Source organism: Salmo salar, chromosome ssa09 (genome assembly GCF_905237065.1).
Source record: "Salmo salar chromosome ssa09, Ssal_v3.1, whole genome shotgun sequence".
NCBI classification, from domain to species: Eukaryota; Metazoa; Chordata; class Actinopteri; order Salmoniformes; family Salmonidae; genus Salmo; species Salmo salar.
In genome coordinates this window covers 123,688,952-123,709,116 of record NC_059450.1, presented here as the reverse complement: position 1 = coordinate 123,709,116, position 20,165 = coordinate 123,688,952, and the positions used below count along the sequence as shown (strand labels likewise).

The window sequence follows — 20,165 nt, the reverse complement described above, 5'->3', positions numbered from 1 at the left end:
GCCCATGCCTCGGCTCACACTTAATCCACACACTGAGACCCGTTATTACCACCATTATCCCACAGCTCCTCATAAAGACCTCTGTATGTGGGAGTGGGGCTGGCAGGGCCAAATGGACACTGTGTGTGTGTGTGTGTGTGTGTGTGTGTGTGTGTGTGTGTGTGTGTGTGTGTGTGTGTGTGTGTGTGTGTGTGTGTGTGTGTGTGTGTGTGTGTGTGTGTGTGTGTGTGTGTGTGTGTGTGTGTGTGTGTGTGTGTGCATGCATTTACCCAGACTGGGGTAACACAGAACAGCAGTGTGGATTAGTTAATGTGATCTGATTTATTTAATTGAGGTGTGTGTCAAAAAGGCGGGGTGTGTGGTGCCCCCATGGGGTGTGTGTGTGCGTGTCAAGTGTGTGTGTGTGTGTGCGTGGGCGTAGTAGTGGGCTGTGGCGGTCCTCTCCTCAGTAGGGCTGGGAGCCACTCAGCTAATGGGGAAGCTGGCAGAGGCTCAGAATCCATCAGGACTCATTATGGCCTAGCCCCCCCTCCCTCCTCTCTCTGCTGCCACGGCCACCCGCCCAGTGGGCCCTTGTGTGGCACACTGTCGCCCGTTCACTGGAACATACATCACACCCTAGAGAGGGAGAGAGGCAGCTGGCTCTCATACTGATTAAACTTGGCACCCCTGCTGACTCAGATGCCAGGGGAAACATCGTTGAAGAGGAAGGCATGGGTGTGTACAGTACAAGGGGCGTGGAGGTATGGAAAGGAATGTGCTTGCTTACAGTTGGCACCAAGCGACAGCCAAAAAGGGGGGAACTCCAACAAATCATCACACTGAGTTTTTGTCTGGTTGTTCAATAGTGGCAACACCCCCAGTGTTTCCCTACATCCCTGGGTACTTGTGTAGTGAAGGGATAAGCCAGCCATCCAGCCTTGTCAGGCTACAGACAGGACAGCCTACCCAGGCAGCTCCTTTCCTCTCTGGGAACAGAGAGCTGCTGAGCTCCTTAAGACTCCTGGTGGTTTCATTACGCTATTTGTTTTTCTCCCCAGGGGCTATGGGTCATTAATGTTATTGATGGGGGCTCAGCACAGGCCAGCTAGAGGAATCAACTAGGGGAACAGGCCAAGGGAACAGGCCAAGGGAACAGGCCAGGGGAACAGATCAAGGGAACAGGCCAGGGGACAAGGCCAAGGGAACAGGCTAGGGGAACAGATCAAGGGAACAGGCCAGGGGACAAGGCCAAGGGAACAGGCTAGGGGAACAGATCAAGGGAACAGGCCAGGGGACAAGGCCAAGGGAACAGGCTAGGGGAACAGATCAGGGGAACAGGCCAAGGGAACAGGCCAGGGGGACAGGCCAAGGGAACAGGCCAGGGGAACAGGCCAAGGGAACAGGCCAGGGGGACAGGCCAAGGGACAGGCCAAGGGAACAGGCCAGGGGAACAGGCCAAGGGAACAGGCCAGGGGGACAGGCCAAGGGACAGGCCAGGGGAACAGGCCAGGGGAACAGGCTAAGGGAACAGGCCAGGGGAACAGGCTAGGGGAACAGGCCAAGGGAAACAGGCCAAGGGAAACAGGCCAGGGGGACAGGCCAAGGGAACAGGCCAGGGGAACAGGCTAGGGGAATAGGCCAAGGGAACAGGCCAAGGGAACAGGCCAAGGGAACAGGCCAAGGGAACAGGCCAGGGGAACAGGCCAGGGGAACAGGCCAGGGAAACAGGCCAGGGAAACAGGCTAGAGGAACAGGCCAAGTGAACAGGCTAGGGGAACAGGCCAAGGGAACAGGTTAGAGGAACAGGCCAAGGGACAGGCTAGAGGAACAGGCCAAGGGAACTGCCATGCACATGGTTTTAATATGACAAGGCTTAATCAGGGCAGGCGTGTTAGCGGAACCACTATGAGTTTGTTGTTGAATACCAGCAAAAAGACTAGGACTACCAGTCCTTGTGCGTCCCAAATGGCACCCTTTTCCCTACATAGCACACTGCCTTTGACTAGAGCCCTGGTCAAAAGTAGTGCACTATATAGGAATTACGGTGTAATCTGGGACAGAGACGATGATTCAGAAAAAAATACATTCAGATATCCCCCCCACACACACACACACACACACACACACACACACACACACACACACACACACACACACACACACACACACACACACACACACACACACACACACACACACACACACACACTTGTCTCTTGGTCAGGTAAGGAGAGTCAAGTTTATTCATATAAAGTCTTTTTTTTTTTGCACCATGCTCAGCGCCATCCAGTGGTGGACATAGAACAAGTGCACCAAGCTGTGTTTCTAGATGAGATCAATTCACTAGGGCCCCAATTCCCACCTGAGTTAAATGCACATAAATGGAAAGCTATTCCCTTTTTATGCACTTCTCTCTCTATACTTATTGTGACCTTGAACTTAAGCATGAGAACAGCATGCCATTCACCCGCTATTCATCAGGGTGGATATGTACGAAATGAAGGTGTGGCGGAGTTGTCCACAGGAAAAAAGCATCTACCTTCTTTTTTCCAATAGAAATACACAACATTCTCCATGCATTTTCATTTATACATGGATAAGAGCTAGTGATAAGAGCTAGCGATAAGAGCTAGGTAAAGGAAATATCAGTTTGGAGAAGGGGATTGTAAATACACATAGTAATTGTTTTAGATCATTTTTCCTTATGATCCCTGGAGATGAATGTGAAACCAGCCACTTGGACACAAACTGAAAATCATATCAACATCGACATTTATTGGGCCCCATTTTTTCTCAGTGAAATGGGCTGTTAAAAGATGTGCCGTTATTCCGAATTGTAATTGTGTGACCTCATCATTTGTGTTGATGAAATTTGGACACCCAAGATATAGGCTTCTGTAGAGCTGAACCTGCAGAGTTGCTTAGCCTATGCCCAGCTTTTCTCCTTTTACAGTTTGTATGATGTTCAATATTAGTCACCTTCAGTAATACCCACATACATTTATAACTGTCACTTTAGTGTTGGTTTTCTTCCATTTTTGGCTTAAATTTTGCATCATTCCATTCCGTCGTTAGTTGACCTTTCCTTCCTCTGTGACGTCTGTGTAGTTGTTCCTGAGGGTCACTAGTGTTACTGGATCATATTAGGCTAACGCTGTACAATAATTTAGGACATGTAGCCTATTAGAATCATTACGGAACAGACCACACGTAGCAGGTTAAACATGGAGCCTGGTGTAGGGTTCGTACAGTTCTATGATTAGTCAGAATTACGGTAGATTTATAGGACTATTGTTCATCCCTTATTGTACACTTTTGTCCACCTTCCAATATTTAATGGATTGAACTTGAATATGACAACTTTCAGGATGACTCTAACCACTGTATTTTTTATTCAGCAATATATTTTGTGCATAAAGGCTCTCCAAACCTGTTTTTTTATGATTCATACATACTTTCCTAACCCTAAAATATGCCTAAATAATCTACAAGATGAGAGTATTTATTTTGTAATTATCTTTTTATTAGAATGTTATTTTCTTTTAACAGAGGTTACATAGACAACCAAACAAAGTGCACCACACAGACTAAGTAGAAATAAGAATACAGCAAAACACTATACAAAAAGGCAGTCAGAAAATATATACAAACATCACAATTATAACGTGTCATTTATGGGAGGTTTTCTAAATAGGACCTCAATGGAGACCAGATTTTCTAAAAAAGTAGCAGGTGTAAATCAGTGGAAAGTTTCTCTAGGGTTAGAATAGCAGAAGTTTGAGAAAGCCACATTCTCGCAGATGGTCCTCCAGGTGTGGACAAAAATAACAATATGCATTTTTTGGCTAAGTAAACAAGGGTATGGAACAAACGTTCAGCGTCAGGGTCAAACACAACATTACAAACATAGAGCAAATATACATTCTGTGAAAAAGCTAATTATCTACCCAAGATCTTCTGGATTTGTAAATGAATAGCATTCCAATAAGACTGAATTCTGCTACAGTACCAAAACAATGTGTATGAAGGTGCCACTATCCTGTTTACATTTGAAACATAAATGTGATACATTGGAAAACATTCTGTGAAGGTGGAACAGGTGTAAAGTAGGTTCTATGAAAAAAAATGGAATGCTTATTGTATGCTTATGGAGGTGCATTTGGGGTAGACCCTTTCGCAGATAGAAGCCCATTTTTCCTCACCGAGTGCAAGTCCAATGTCTCTCTCCCAAACATGTCTCAACGCATCATAGGATGAGGCACTTCTGTTCAGTAAATTATAATACATGTCGGAGATTAAACCTCTCCGAACAGTAGGATTCGTAAATAGTTTTTCAACTTCAGTCATTGAAAACGTAGTTTATCGACTTCCTTCTGACCCTCTATGAAGTGTCTAAATTGTAGGTACTTAAAAAAATCTTTGTTGGGTACGTCAAACTCAGTTTTTATCTGTTGGAACGATTTAAAAGTGTCCTGAGTAAATAAAGGCGTAAGGTCAGCAATACCCTTCGTTTTCCAGTCCAGAAGTCCAATACTCCTTATCTTTCCAAGCTAAGAGTGTATTATGTGCTGTAAAAATGTCAGATAAGGCCTGGATTTTTTGGTAAGGAAGCTAGGTAAGGAAGCTAATGCTCTTGAATAACATGCTACTGATTCCATCCCAACCCAAAGTGAGTGGCATCTGTCTAGGCACCAACTAATCATGTGCTTGATCTGAGCAGACCAGTAATATAGATGCAGATTTGGCAAAGAGACCCCTCCTAAATCCTTAGGCTTATTGTCCAAGATATATTTAGATATATTGGCATTCATTTTCTGAAAAAAGGACCGCGATAGATGGCAGGGGATATTTTGGAATAGATAATTTAGCCAAGGAAGGATATTTATCCTGACGACTTTAATCCTGCCAAAAAGAGAGTTTTGTAGGGTAGACCAGTTAATCAGGTCCTGTTTAATCTTTGTGAGCAAAGGCATATCATTTCAAGTGATCAGGTCTTTAAGATTTGGAGTAACATATATGCCCAAGTATTTTAAGCCTGTTTCAGTCAATTGGAATGGAGATATAATTTCTAAGTTGATTGTAGAGGGGATATTCAAAGGTAAAGCCATGGATTTGTCCACGTTAATTTTGTACCCTGACAGGTTACCATATTCAGATATGATGTCCGTTACTCCAGTGACAGAGGTCTCTGGTTTAGACATGTATAAAAACACATAATCAGGAAATAATGAAATCCTATGCTCTTCGTCACCCATAGAGATGCCCCTGGTGTTATCACTAGACCGTATTGCCTCAGCCAGTGGTTCTATGACTAACGAGAACAGAGCAGGAGATAAAGGACAGCCTTGACAGCAGTCCCTACCAATAGGAGATCTTTCTGATAATTTACCATTTGTGTTAACTGACGCTGATGGGTCAGAATAGAGTAATTTTACTAAATTAATAAAATGGTCACCCAGATTAACTTTTTCTAATACAGCAAACAAAATTGGCACTCAACTCTATCAAAGGCCTTTTCGGCATCGAGAGAGACAATGAGCGCAGGGTCTTTAATTCTGCCAAGGTGGTTTATGATATTCAAAGCACGTCTCACATTGTCCGTTCCAAATCTGGATTTTACAAAGCCAGCCTGATCAGGTTTAATAAGGTCTGGTTATAGGACCTCCAACCTGCGAGCAAGTGTCTTAGCGACTATTTTAACATCAACTCCTAGCAAACTGATAGGTCTAAACGAAGAGCAGTTTAGTTGGTTTTTGTCCTTTTTTAGTATCAGGCTAATCTAATGGATGCAGTTTTCCAGGGGCCTCATTTATAAAACGGACTAACAATCAATTTTGATCTTAAGTATGACTTCACGCAGAAAAGCACGTATAAGTAGTCATTTATAAAACCTTACGTTGACGTGGAAATGATCGTATCTCTACTCAGAGTCTAGACTTGACGGAAGTGATTTTCCTGCTGGTTATGTACGGCTATTCTTTTTATCCCTTGCAGTTTAAGGTCAAACCATTTATTTTTCACATCAGACAAAGTTCTGTCTTGCTGCCCCACCTCGTTCACTGCAGCGGCGACACACTCCCAAGCTACCTGTTTGGCTTTGTTTGTCAACCCACTATTTAGTCCACCGAATAATACGTGTTGCCTGTCTTCAATCTCCTCTACCATCGCCGTGATCTCGTCTTCCAAAAAGTTAGCTTTTCTCTTTTGGCTCGTGGCTATTCCTGACTAAACCCTCATTTGTGCTAGCATTCTATAACGGGAAATCGCTGATTGTAAGGCACGTTCAGGTGCCGTCAATTTGAAGTTAATTAGAGATTTAGAGATCACAGGTGCATAAGTTACAAATGGGCTTCTTAGAACCTGCGTAAGCAAGTTTTTTATGCTCAGTATCTTTTATGAATCGAATGTAAGCACACCGTTGGAAATTATTTTACGACTAAGTTCAAGAATAAATCTAAGAACATTTTCATAAATGAGGCCCCAGGACTCTTTCGAACATATCATTTAGAGCAGGCATGAAGATAGGGCATATCTCAGGCCAGAACTTCTTGTAGAACTCTGCCAAGAAGCCGTCTTGCCCTTAATCCAGATGCAGCCTCCTTGCCAGAAGGCATTGTCTTAATAGTTTCCCAAACCTCTTCAAGAGTAAAGGGAGCATTTAGTCTATTTCTATGCTCATCTGATATAGTGGGCAAGATGATCTTATTCAGATATTTTGTAATTTCGTCGTTCCATCTTGTACATTGTGAAGTATAAAGAGATGTATAGAAGTCGCAAAACGTATTATTGATAAGCAATGGATCATAAGATGTGGAGCCATATAGACTTAATACATCTTTCATTCTGTTCTTTTTTAATTGGTGTGCAAATAGACGGCCTGGACGGTTACCGAACTCATATTTTTGCTTGGTAAAAAAACGTTTTTTTTTACAAGTTTTGTATGCTCTAAATTGAGTTTGGCCTCAGCACAAGCTAGTGAATTCCAGTTCTCCTGGGTCTGAGGTTGTTTATGAAGAAGTTCTAAATTCTTTACTTCAGCCGCCAACCTTTCCCTATTTTCCATCCTGAGCTTCTTGATCAGAGGGGCTTGGGAAATGATATGACCCCTTATGGTTGCTTTAGCAGCATCCCAGATAGGTGCAGCTGAGACAGGAGAGAGTTGATTGTTGAGCCAGTAATGTGACAATTAATATTTTTTCACAGAGCAGACTTTTTAAGCAGAGACATATTAAGTCTCCAATATCTCGTTATGGGGATTGTTTTGCCAATTTCAATATCCATATGCACTGGGGCATGGTCAGAAATTACTATAGAACCAATAGCACATGACTGGACAACATGCATGTAAGTAGAGGGCATAAAAAAATGGTCCAATCTAGAATATGAATTGTGGGGTCTAGAGTAGAAAGTACAGTCTCTGACATTATGATTTAGCTCTCTCCATACGTCTACTAAACCAGATAAATCACAAACGCTTCTGAGAGCATTTGAGGCTCTATGATTCAAGACTGGAAAGATCAGAGTGTTATTTTATCTACCAGTTGGTGCTGAAACAGAGACGAAGATGCATTAATGGCATTCTTTTATTGATCCCTACTTTCTGAACCCTTCTCTCAATGTATTCTAGTCTGTCGACAAAATATAAATTAATGGTACACCGTATTTAAGTGATAGTTCAAGATAAATGTACTGCAAATCCGATTGAATGAAAACTCCATGAGAAAATCTGCTGGCCAGCAAGTGGGAGGGTTTTCAGCAGTTGAATTACAATTGTTCAGCGTGCAAGGGAACCACGCCTGCAAAGCCTGTTATGTACCTGTGTAAGGTGAGTCTGAATACCAACTACTGAGAAGCACTTAGTAGTGGGGATGTTGACGTTATAGTCTCAATGAGCAAGGCAGAGGCAAAAAGCCTGATATGGACAGTGATGGTGCAGAGATGGCAGAAACAGTGGAATAGAGACACTAAGGGCAGGCATTTATTTCAAATACAGAGGAAAGTCAGGGAGGGGGGCACAGCAGTAAGGGACAGAAGAGCGTAGGCTATTTTTACAAGATTAAGGGTGGGACACAGCCAGTTAAATAAGACCTTAGATGTGGTAGGAAAGCATCCAACAGGAAAGTGTGATTATTGCCAGGAAACAGAGACCGTGGAGTATGTATAGAAGGAAAGAGAGAGGATGAGACCTAGTATCAAATCAAATTAAATTGTATTTGTCACATGCGCCGAATACAACTTTACTGTGAAATACTTACTTAACCAACAATGCAGTTCAAGAAAATTACATGACAAAAACGAGGCTATATACAGGGGGCACCGGAACAGAGTCAATGTGCGGGGGTACAGGTTAGTCGAAGTAATTTGTAAAGTGACTATGCATAGATAATAAACAGCGAGTTGCAGCAGTGTAAAAAAAAAGGGGGGGGGGGGAATTGGGGTCAATGTAAATAGTCCGGTTGGCCATTTAATTAATTGTTCAGCAGTCTTATGGCTTGGGGGTAGAAGCTGTTAAGGAGCCTTTTGCTCTTAGACTTGGCGCTCCGGTACTGCTTGCCGTGTGGTAGCAGAGAGAACAGTCTATGACTTGGGTGACTGGAGTCTTTGACAATTTTTTGGGCCTTCCTCTGACACCGCCTAGTATATAGGTCCTGGATGTCAGGAAGTTTGGCCCCAGTGATGTACTGGGCCGTACGCACTTACAGTCGGATGCTGAGCAGTTGCCATACCAGGCGGTGATGCAACTGGTCAGAATGCTCTCGATGGTGCAGCTGTAGAACTTTTTGAGGAGCTGGGAACCCATGCCAAATCTTTTCAGTCTCCAGAGGGGGAAAAGGTGTTGTTGTGCCCTCTTCACAACTGTCTTGGTGTGTTTGGACCATGATAGTTCGTTGGTGATGTGGAAACCAAGGAACTTGAAACTCTCGACCCGCTCCACTTCAACCCCGTAGATGTTAATGGGGGCCTGTTCCGCCCTCCTTTTCCTATAGTCCACGATCAGCTCCTTTGTCTTGCTCACATTTAGGGAGAGGTTGTTGTCTCTGACTTCCTCCCTATAGGCTGTCTTATCGTTGTCGATGATCACGCCTACCACTGTTGTTTCGTCAGCAAACTTCATGATGTTGTTGGAGTCGTGCTTGGCCATGCAGTCGTTGGTGAACAGGGAGCATTGGAGGGGACTAAGCATGCACCCCTGAGGGGCCCCACTGTTGAGGATCATCGTGGGAGAGTATGAGCGAGAAGGGGATACAGGAAATGAGTTTAAAGAATATATTGAGTAGAACTTCATTAGATATAGTCTCAAATATGTTGTTATATTTTTTAAGAGGGCAGGTAGGATTTAGTTTCCCCGTCTCTGGCCCAAGCTCCAGTACCGTACGTGGCGGCAATTGGATGCCAACCGCCGATAAACCCCACCGAAGAAGAAGAAGAAGAAGAACAACTACTGAGAAGTGCGTAGGAAAGTCGCACGTAAGGCACATTCTCTAAGTCGGAATTGTGCCCTAGACTTTCACACTTATGAGGATTTATTATCATCACAGGGCCTTCTTGATTCAACAGTGAGAACATTCAGTTGTTGGAGTAGATATTGTGGGTTTATTGTGATAATAATTCAAGGAAACTACACACATTGTCAGACTAGAACAGATGAGTAAACAAAAGGAAGCCTTTGCATCCCTTGCTTGGTGTTAACAGTCAGAGTGTGGGAGAGTTCCTAGATACCCATCTTTTAGCAGGCTTGGCATTTCACATTTATTTTCCTACGCAACAACCAAACAAATGGCGCAGGACGACGCGTTAAAATGATTTCCCCCTGGTGTTTTATCGGAGCCGTTTGCTTTGTCAGTTCCAGTTCAAATGACTTGCCCTCGTGAGATCTTACTGAACACAGAGGGAGAGAGAGAAGTAGGCTAGTAATCTTCACGACGTAAGACAACGAAGTGATAGAAATCGCTCTTTGCCGAGAGAGTGTACGCTTAATTACAGCGAAAAATTACCCAGATGTGATCTTACCTTGCAACGGGCTATTTCATCGCCGGTTTCCTGCCTACCCTCCTCCTAACCCGCTCCTGCTCTGATCACCCTCACTTGGCCCTGAAAACTCTGCCTGCTCCCACCATGACCACAGTGCTGTGTTGTGTTCAGGCCTGGCACAGCTCAGCACAGCCTCTGTCTAGACCAGAGAGATTACAGTAGGTCTGAAGTGAAGGGGTAGAAGTACGGTGGGTTGGGGGATGAGAGGTGGGGAGGGTTGGAGGCCTGTAGAGGTGGGGGCCGGGGTGAGAGGTAGATCAATGATGTGCAAGGAGCCCTTTAGCGATGGGAAGGAAAAGGTGGATAAAATATGGGATTAGGGTTGAGGAGGATGGATAAAATACGGGATTAGGGCTGGGGATGGAGGGTTGCTCAGGGGGGACTGGGGTTGAGAGGTGGATTAGAGATGAGGAGGGAGCTGTGTGATGGAAAGGGTTGGGTATTAAAGATGGGGAGGTGGATAAGGGCTGGGAATAGAGCCCTCTGTGGCCACCCAGGTCTGGGAGAATGGATGGCCTCTTTGGGGCTGTTTGACTGGAAACAGGTGTGTGTCATCTGAAGATGAAGGCCCGGCTGATAAACATTATTGGAGAACATCTGTTGCTTGTCACAACACGGGTCCAGGCCGAGCAGCCCCCCATCCATCAGCCAGGGGCTCGGTCTTGCGCTCGCGGCCCAGCTTGCACATCACTCACCCGGGGACGGAGGCGGCCGATGTGGGCTGCCTGGTCCACGCCTGGTCCAGACACCTGCCCGGCGGTGGATGCTGGAGACGCTCCACTGCACTTGAGAAATGCCTGGGGGACAGATGGACGTCCCAGCCACCCACTCCTCCCCTCCCCTCCACCTCTGCTACGCTCAGGTGCCCCCCCCCCCCACACACACACACACACACTTTCTGACAGGTTTCGTACCAGGTAACGGTCTGGCTCATTGCTCACCTCTTGACCTCCCTGGCTGATCTGTGGAGAGCCTGTGCTCCCTGGTCTCCAATCCTCCATCACTGCTCTGTGACAGGCCATCTCGGACCCCCTCTACTCTCCCCCATTCCTACCCCCCCATGCCCCACTGACAGGCCTTTCTCTAAGCTCCCAGGCAGAGGACCCAATACCATGCTACACTGCTCTCAAATAAAATGGCCTCTCTCCTAAATGTGGTGATGCAATATTAGGGACAGAAATAACAGACAGATGTACCACATTTAGTAAAAAGAGAATTTGATAGAAATTCAAGATGTATCAAAACAGCACCATTTACATATAGCCTGCCATCAGGCACATAGTACCGTACATGTTATGAGTGGTATGAATGGCAGTATCCTGATGTACAGTTCAAATGCTTTGTAATATTCTAAAAACCCTTCTACATGAAAATATACTGATTACTTGGCTAAAACTTCTATAGGTCATAGTGTCATTGAACTGATACACTTACAGTAACAGGCAGTAACAGCAGTAATGAATTGATATGTGACTTTCCTGATCTGACAGTACAGTAAGTGATCTTATCAAATCAAACAAACAATCAAAAGCAATTTCTAAATATATTAACACTTTATGACAAGCAATCAGGCACACACTGTCAAAAGAAACCAGTAAAATACAACACAAAATAGTCTCACTGTATATGATATGATAGCATGACAGAGCGCCGCTCAACGGAGAGACAGTACCAGTGGACACTTTGGGAGTGATGGCTGTTGCTCCCATGTCAGTCTGACCAATGACTCTGAGGCTAGGCCACGGGTAAGCAATAGGAGGCTGCAGGCTTTTGTTCCAGCCCAGCTCTAACACACCTGATTCCACTAATCATCTAATCATGGTCTTTATGAATCATGTGTGATAGTGATGGTCTGCACACACTGTGCCCCTCCAGCACCGTGGTGCCCACCCCTGTACTAGGCTGCCCAAAGCTGCATTGGGGTGAGGACGGAGACGTTGTGAATGTACAGGAAGAGTTTGAGCTGTGGTTAATGACAGGCTAGAACAGTTGACTTGGGGCAGGGGTCCAGTCCTGAGACAATCAGGCAGGAAGCACAATAGAGCTCAGGTGACATTTCCAATGTCCACCGCCCAGCAGCACATCAATGTTCCAGGTCCTTGTGTATGTAGCCTGCTCTCTCTCTCTAACTAAACCGGCATTCTGCACCTTTCTGCAGGCTCTCAAAAAGCCACCGCACATTTCTCAACCAAATGTGCAGAATACAGGTGTAGTCATAAGAATACATTGCCTTGTGTGTCTGGTCCAGACCTGAATCATCTTCTGGCTGTATACCTCTGTCCATCTATCCATCTGTCCAACTGTTCACAGCCTTCCCTTGACTCCCTAGGATCCCTGATTGCATATTTAGGGAACCTTGCTGAGTGTTCAGTGTTTGAGACGTCTGGCGGGGGTATTTGGGCCGTCTAGTTTGGGATGTGGGGCCTCCAGCAGCGCTACGAGTGGGAGAGACCAGACGGCTTCTTCAGGGAGGGAGAGAAGCCCAACACTGGGACCTCTGCAGTCTCTAGTAGTCCTGAAAAGAGGGAAGAGGCAGACAAAAATACATTTGGCACCTTCTAGAAATCAAAAGCAAATGTTCTTTGGCGTTCAGGGAGTTGCTGGTGTGCTAGGGTGTTTTCTGGTCGATCTGGACGATCTCCCGTAAACTGGGCTTGTGAGGGAAACCGAGACAGCTTCAAGCCAGACACCCCTCTGGGTGTGGATTAAAATAACTGTCAGAGGCCGGAGTGGCTATTGAGGGAGACAGGGAGACACACAGAGCTGAAGGCCTGAGGCTAACACACTTACCAACGCACTATTTCATGAAAACCTGGTTCAGCTTTACAGCTCTGGTCCTTGGTGTCTGCTGTGATGGGCGGTAGGTATCACTCACTCATCAGGGCAATGTGTGTGTGAGGTGTGTGCGTGTGTGTGTTTGCATTTGTGTTTGCGTGTGTGTGTGTGGCTGTGTGTTTGTGTGTACGCATGTGTTTGTGTTTGTGTTTGCATGCATGCATGTGTGTTTGTGTTTCCATGCATGTGTGTTTGTGCGTGTATACAGTACCTTCTGTGCATGTGGGGCCCAGCCAGGTAACAGGACACAGGCAGCGACCATTACGAGCGTCACACTGGGCCTGATGGGAACACTGGCACTGCAGGGAGCAGTCCGGACCAAAACGATCTCTTCTACAGTCTGACGGACAGACAGGCGAGACGGAGAGAGAGAAAGAATGACAGAAAAGAGTGGAAAGAGTGGCAGAAGAAAGACCGACACGACGAGAAAAAGATGGAGGGAGACAGCACACAAAAAATAAAATGGCAGATTTAAATACAGTAAATGACTAGTAATTTTTCTATTAGGTATAGGCATATAATCAAATCAAATCAAATCGTATTTGTCACATGTGCCGAATACAACAGGAGTAGACCTTAGTGACATGCTTACTTACAAGCACTTAACCAACAATGCAGTTTTAAGAAAATACCTCAAAAAAGTAAGAAATAAAAGTAAGAAATAATGAAAGAGCAGCAGTAAAATAACAATAGCGAGGCTATATACAGGGGGTTACCTGTACAGAGTCGATGTGCGGAGGCATCGGTTAGTTGAGGTAATTGAGGTAATATGTACATGTTATTAAAGTGACTATGCATAGATAATAACAGAGAGTAGCAGCAGGGTAGGGGGGGGGGGGCAATGCAAGTAGTCTGGGTAGCCATTTGATTAGATGTTCAGGAGTCTTATAGCTTGGGGGTAGAAGCTGTTTAGAAGCCTCTTGGACCTAGACTTGGCGCTCCGGTACTGGTTGCTGTGTGGTAGCAGAGAGAACAGTCTATGACTTGGGTGGCTGGAGTCTTTGTCCATTTTTAGGGCCTTCCTCTGACAACGCCTGGTATAGAGGTCCTGGTTGGTAGGAAGCTTGTCCCCAGTGATGTACTGGGCCGTACGCACTACCCTTTGTAGTGCCTTGCGGTCGGAGGCCATGCAGTTGCCATACCAGGCGGTGATGCAACCAGTCAGTATGCTCTCGATGGTGCAGCTGTAGAACCTTTTGAGGATCTGAGGACCCATGCCAGTCTCCAGAGGGGGAATAGGTTTGTCGTGCCCTCTTCACGACTGTCTTGGTGTGCTTGGACCATGTTAGCTCGTTGGTGATGTGGAAACCAAGGAACTTGAAACTCTCGACCCGCTCCACTTCAGCCCCGTAGATGTTATTGGGGGCCTGTTCGGCCCTCCTTTTCCTATAGTCCATGATCAGCTCCTTTGTCTTGCTCACATTGAGGGAGAGGTTGTTGTCTCTGACTTCCTCCCTATAGGTTGTCTCATCGTTGTCGGTGATCACGCCTACCACTGTTATGTCATCGGCAAACTTAATGATGGTGTTGGAGTCATGCCTGGCCATGCAGTCATGAGAAACAGGGAGTACAGGAGGGGACTAAGCACGCACCCCTGAGGGGCTCCCGTGTTGAAGATCAGCGTGGCGGATGTGTTGTTACCTACCCTTGCCACTTGGAGGCGGCCCGTCAGGAAGTCCAGGATCCAGTTGCAGAGTGAGGTATTTAGTCCCAGGGTCCTTAGCTTAGTGATGAACTTTGAGGGCACTATGGTGTTGAACGCTCAGCTGTAGTCAATGAATAGCATTCTTACATAGGTGTTCCATTTATCCAGGTGTGAAAGGGCAGTGTGGAGTGCAATAGAGATAGCATCATCTGTGGATCTGTTAGGGAGGTATGCAAATTGGAGTGGGTCTAGGGTTTCTGGTATAATGGTGTTGATGTGGGCCATGACCAGACTTTCAAAGCATTTCATGGCAACAGACGTGAGTGCTACGGGTTGGTAGTCATTTAGGCAGGTTACCTTAGTGTTCTTGGGAGCAGGGACTGTGGTGGTCTGCTTGAAACATGTTGGAATTACAGTCTCAGACAGGGAGAGATTGAAAATGTCAGTGAAGACACTTGCAAGTTGGTCAGCGCATGCTCAGAGTACACGTCCTGGTAATCCGTCCCAAACGAAACATCTGTGAATGTTGACCTGTTTAAAGGTCTTACTCACATCGGCTGCGGAGAGCGTGATCAAACTGTCGTCCGGAACAGGGATTTCTTATAAACTTCCTGGTTATAAACACTCCTTGAAAGCGGCAGCTCTACCCTTTAGCTCAGTGCGGATGTTACCTGTAATCCATGGCTTCTGGTTGAGGTATGTACATACAGTCACTGTGGGGTTGACGTCATCGATGCACTTATTGATGAAGCCAGTGACTGATGTGGTGTACTCCTCAATGCCATCGGAAGAATCCCGGAACATATTCCAGTCTGTGCTAGCAAAACAGTCCTGTAGTTTAGCATCTGCTTCATCTGACCACTTTCTTATTGACCGAGTCACTGGTGCTTCCTGCTTTAATTTGTGCTTGTAAGCAGGAATCTGGAGGATAGAATTATGGTCAGATTTGCCAAATGGAGGGCGAGGGAGAGCTTTGTACGCGCCTCTGTGTGTGGAGTAAAGGTGGTCTAGAGTTTTTTTCCCTCTGGTTGCACATTTAACATGCACAAAACAGTACAAATCTGTATCTCTCAGTTTTAAAGGCATACCTAAGATGCCGTACTGCAAGAGATAGAGCGCTGTTGCAGGGTAGAGGAGGTCGTACCTTTTTCACATCTCTGTCCAGTCTTCCCTGGGGGGCAGAAACACTGTCCCATGGCTGGATGACAGGGGGCCCCCCCAACACAGTCACATGACTGCTGACAGCCCTCCCCAAACCGGCCAGCCTCGCACCCTGGGACAGACAGACACAGTGACACACACACACACACACACACACACACACACACACACACACACACACACACACACACACACACACACACACACACACACACACACACACACACACACACACACAGGTCTGTCTTTATTACTTCATTATAGAGGGTAAACTATATGGCTGTCTTGCAGCTGCTCTGCAGTACTCAGTGCTCTCCTGCTGGGGCTGAAGTGGGCATATAGGCCCTCACACTGAGCTGAGGAACCCAGAGCAGGCAGGAGACAGGAGACAGGAGGCAGGAGACAGGAGGCAGGAGGGAGGAGGCCACAGAGATGCAACAGGAATGCATTAAACAGTCTGTCTCCGCTGTGGCTGCCTGGAAACACCTGTATCTCATCAAATAACCACGTCTGCCTGCCTATCTGCCTGCTCACAGAGAAGTGCCTACACATGCTCGTATTCATACTGTATGCACTCTCTCTCTATCGTTTTCATAGACATGCACACACACACACCCACTACAAAAAAATGGCATCACAAATGCATATGTACAGTATGTTTGTAATACCCAAACGTATGGCTTTCCTGTTATTAAAGAGAACTGAAGTGCTGACCCTCCTGTCTCTATATGAGAACAGAGTGTGAATCAGATTGTGTGATCTTCCCCTCTGTCATCCAGTACTCACGTCTCTGACACAGGGAGCCACGGTAGCCAGGCGGACACACACACCGGCCTGTCGCATGATCACATGTCTGTCCCGCCCGGCAGTCACACGGATGGGCACAGTTCTGTCCGAAGAATCCAGAGGGACACCCTGGGGACAGGATGATAACACAGGAAAAAGATTTGTTGTTAGTTTCTCATACAAGAGCGCAACCAATCATCACAATCATGTTCATTTACACCAAATGTTAGAAAACAGATTGAAACAAGAAGGGACTAACAATAAGAAACTCTCATTTTCCTTTTTTGTTGGAAATGTTAAACATTGTGTGCCCACATGAACACAACCCACCTCCTCCTTCATTAGAAATATAGGGCCAGGAGTTTTTCCTGGACAGGTCACATGGTGAGGAAAAACTCCTTGCCCTAACCATCATTTAAAAAAAACAACGTACGGTGTTCACAGGAGTGTCCGTAGTGTCCGGCCGTGCAGCTGCAACAGCCAGTGAAGCGGTCACATGTCCCGTTGTTCTGGCAGGGACAATCCAGTGCACAGTCTGGTCCGTACTTCCCCTGGACACACACTGGAAACACAGACATATGGTAGAGACATACAGTAACAACAACAACACTCACAACAAACATTCCTTCTGTATGTACTTTTACCACAGGCGGCTGGTGGCACCTTAATTGGGGAGGATGGGCTCAGAGTAATGGCTGGAACGGAATCAATAGAATGGTATGTGGTTTCCATGTGTTTGATGCCATTCCATTCACTCCATTCCAGACATTATTATGAGCCGTCCTCCCCTCAGCAGCCTCCTCTGACCTGTAACTGATACTGTACACATAACAGTGGAATTACCTAATATAAACATAGAGACACACTGTAAGCCAGGGATATGGGAAGTTACTGTGCTCACAGAGACTGCTGGTAGCTACTATTCAAAATAACACAAGTCTTCATTGTTTTGTCATGGCTGTTGGGTCATCTAACATTGTTTCAATGTTGTAACAAACAGAGTAAAAAAACTAAGCAACTTCAAGAACAGGCAGTTAAACTAATGTAGTACTGAAACACAATTAAACTCAGCTGACCCTTTGCCCTGCCTGACGTTATACTAACGTTATCCTGATGTTGTGTTGATGTCATCCTGAGGTTACCTGTCTCACAGCGTGGTCCCGTCCAGCCCAGCCCACACCTGCAAGTCCCGTCCCTGGGCTCACACAGCGCTCCGTTCTGACACACACACGTGTTCCTGCACTGCAGGCCATAGCGCCCCCTAGGGCAAGCTGGAGGAACAGCAAGGCTTTAGACAGTAATCATCATCATCATCATCATCACATCACCGCACTACCAAGGCCAGCATTACATGTAGTTCTGTTCTTTAGCTACCCAGCCAGCAGTGAGCCCACCACACAGTTAAACACACACACTACACACCGACACACACACTCACTCACAAACACACACACAAGTTTATTTAAGCAGCAGTTAATTAGCAAGATGGCAAAGTGGTCTCATTTGGCAGCGATATAAAAGAATAATCATGTTTCTCTGGGTAATTTAGATTGGGAAAACAATAAGCGAATCACTTTGATTCCCCTGTTTATTTATTAGTTTTTTTGCCAACGCCATCGACACGGAACATGGAAAACGAGCTACTTATAGGTCTCTGTAAACATTCAACACAGGAACATAAGCAGTGGCACGTCCACAAACGTATGGTGCTCACTAGGAGAGCAGAGCGCTTATGAACACCATCATCTGGAATGGATGGAAACTCCCGTTTGCACCCCAGTGGAACTGCTGATAAACGGCGAGATTAGGAAAACTCAATAACCCTGCTTCTGTTCTCCAGAAGAATAAGAGCCTCTGATCATTGATATGGAGAATTTGTTAACTAAATACACATTGAAAGCTAATTTGGTTGGTTGGTTGGTTGGTTGGGTGGATTCCACAGGAGGCTGCCGAAGGGAGGAAGGCTCATAATAATGGATGGAACGGAGCCAATGGAATGGCATGGTTTCCATGTGTTTGATGTTTTTGATACCATTCCACTTATTCCGCTCCAGCCATTACTACGAGCCCGTCCTCCCCAATGAAGGTGCCACCAACCTCCTGTGGTGGATTCCCAGTTTCCAATCAGACTCTGTGTTCTTGATGAGTTCATAGCCTGCTACAAACATTTACATTTACATTTACCCCAAAACTGCTCTTCGCATACTCAATGGCCCATAGACACAAGGCTAGTTGTGAGGTAAAAGTCATTATTACCTTGCTGGCAGGACTGTCCGATTTTACCTGGGGCACAGATACACCTCCCAGTCACAGGATGGCACTGCCCTCCCTCCCCACAGGAACACAGATGGGCACAGTCCTTCCCATAGCGCCCCGTCGGACAACCTGGCAGTACGAAGGAAGACATGAAGGCACCATTCAAAGGATTTAAAAGTGCAGCTTCTTTTCTTCCTCCCTTCCTTAAAGTAATCACTGATTAGGAATGACTCAACAAGTGAAAGCGGCGTGACGGAGCCCTCGCGTTCATCTGTCTAATCATGTCTAATCCCAACAGTCTTCGGACTGATTCCTAGCAGAACACTCTGTATACCTTTATTCTATATTGAAGACTCTGATTCATAGTCAGAAGATGACTTTTCAAAAACTGCTCATTTTCACCCATGACAGGTATGCTGCAGACTTACCAGTGCTGCAGTCAGCTCCTAGGAAGCCAGGTCGGCACTCACAGGTCCCTGTCTTAGTGTCACAGCGACCGCCATTGCTGCACTTACATCTGGCCTTGCAGTTTGACCCATATGATCCCTCACGACACTCTGAGGTAGGGAGAGAGAGAAAGAAAGAAAGACATAGGCCGTTTTCACATTGAGGATAGCAAAGGGACATTTTCGAGAGGTTCTCAAGAGGTTCTCGGAGGTCTCGTACGTCATTCACCCAAAAGTTGCCCCCCACCGAGCAGGGCAGTGTAAATAGAATGTTCTTGTTGAGCTCAACACACTACACTATATACGGTAATAGCAGAGCAATGTTTTTGAAAGAGCTGAAATGTATAGACATTTCCCTTATATTTGAGACTTGTTTTATTGAGTTTTTACAGCATGTTATATTCTGAAATTGTCGCAGTAGCTGCCGGCTGCACTGAGCCACGTAAAACTATGGAAGCCCATTCCCGCCACCATATTTTTTATGTGTCATCTAGAATAAAAAATTGACAACATGACAGTGCCTTCAGAAAGTATTCACACCCCTTGACTTTTTCCACATTTTGTTGTGTTTCAGCTTGAATTTAAAATTGATTAAATTGAGAGAAAAAAAATGTCACTGGTCAATAAGTATTCAACCCCTTTGTTATAGCAAGCCTAAATAAGTTCAGGAGAAAAAATTTGCTTAACGCTTTGAACATGGTAAAGTTATTAATTACACTTTGGATAGTGTATAAATACACCCAGCCACTACAAAGAAACAGGTGTCCTTCCTAACTCAGTTGCTGGAGAAGAAGGAAATTACTCAGGGATTTCACCATGAGGCCAATGGTGACTTTAAAACAGTTATAGAGTTTAATGGCTATGGCTATGAGGATGGATCAACATCATTGTAGTTACTCCACAATACTAACCTAAATGACAGAGTGAAAAGCAGAAGCCTGTACAGAATAACAATATTCCAAAACATGCATTGTGTTTGCAATAAGGCACTAAAATTCAAACTGCAAACAATTTGAAAAAAA

At 45.6% G+C, this 20,165-nt stretch overlaps 1 protein-coding gene across 1 annotated transcript in view; it reads right to left on the bottom strand.

Annotated features, from left to right (window-relative positions):
* Positions 1-11,214: 11,214 nt before the first annotated feature.
* The window catches only part of LOC106612564 (multiple epidermal growth factor-like domains protein 6), a 112,872-nt gene continuing 103,921 nt past the window's right edge, over positions 11,215-20,165 (bottom strand). The window contains exons 31-38 of the mRNA XM_014213832.2: positions 19,126-19,254; positions 18,698-18,826; positions 17,584-17,712; positions 16,875-17,003; positions 16,442-16,570; positions 15,639-15,767; positions 13,061-13,189; positions 11,215-12,529 (exon numbers count right to left, since the gene is read on the bottom strand). Coding sequence (XP_014069307.2) covers positions 12,450-12,529; positions 13,061-13,189; positions 15,639-15,767; positions 16,442-16,570; positions 16,875-17,003; positions 17,584-17,712; positions 18,698-18,826; positions 19,126-19,254 — 983 coding nt within the window. The 3' untranslated portion in view covers positions 11,215-12,449. The remainder of the gene's footprint in view (positions 12,530-13,060; positions 13,190-15,638; positions 15,768-16,441; positions 16,571-16,874; positions 17,004-17,583; positions 17,713-18,697; positions 18,827-19,125; positions 19,255-20,165) is intronic.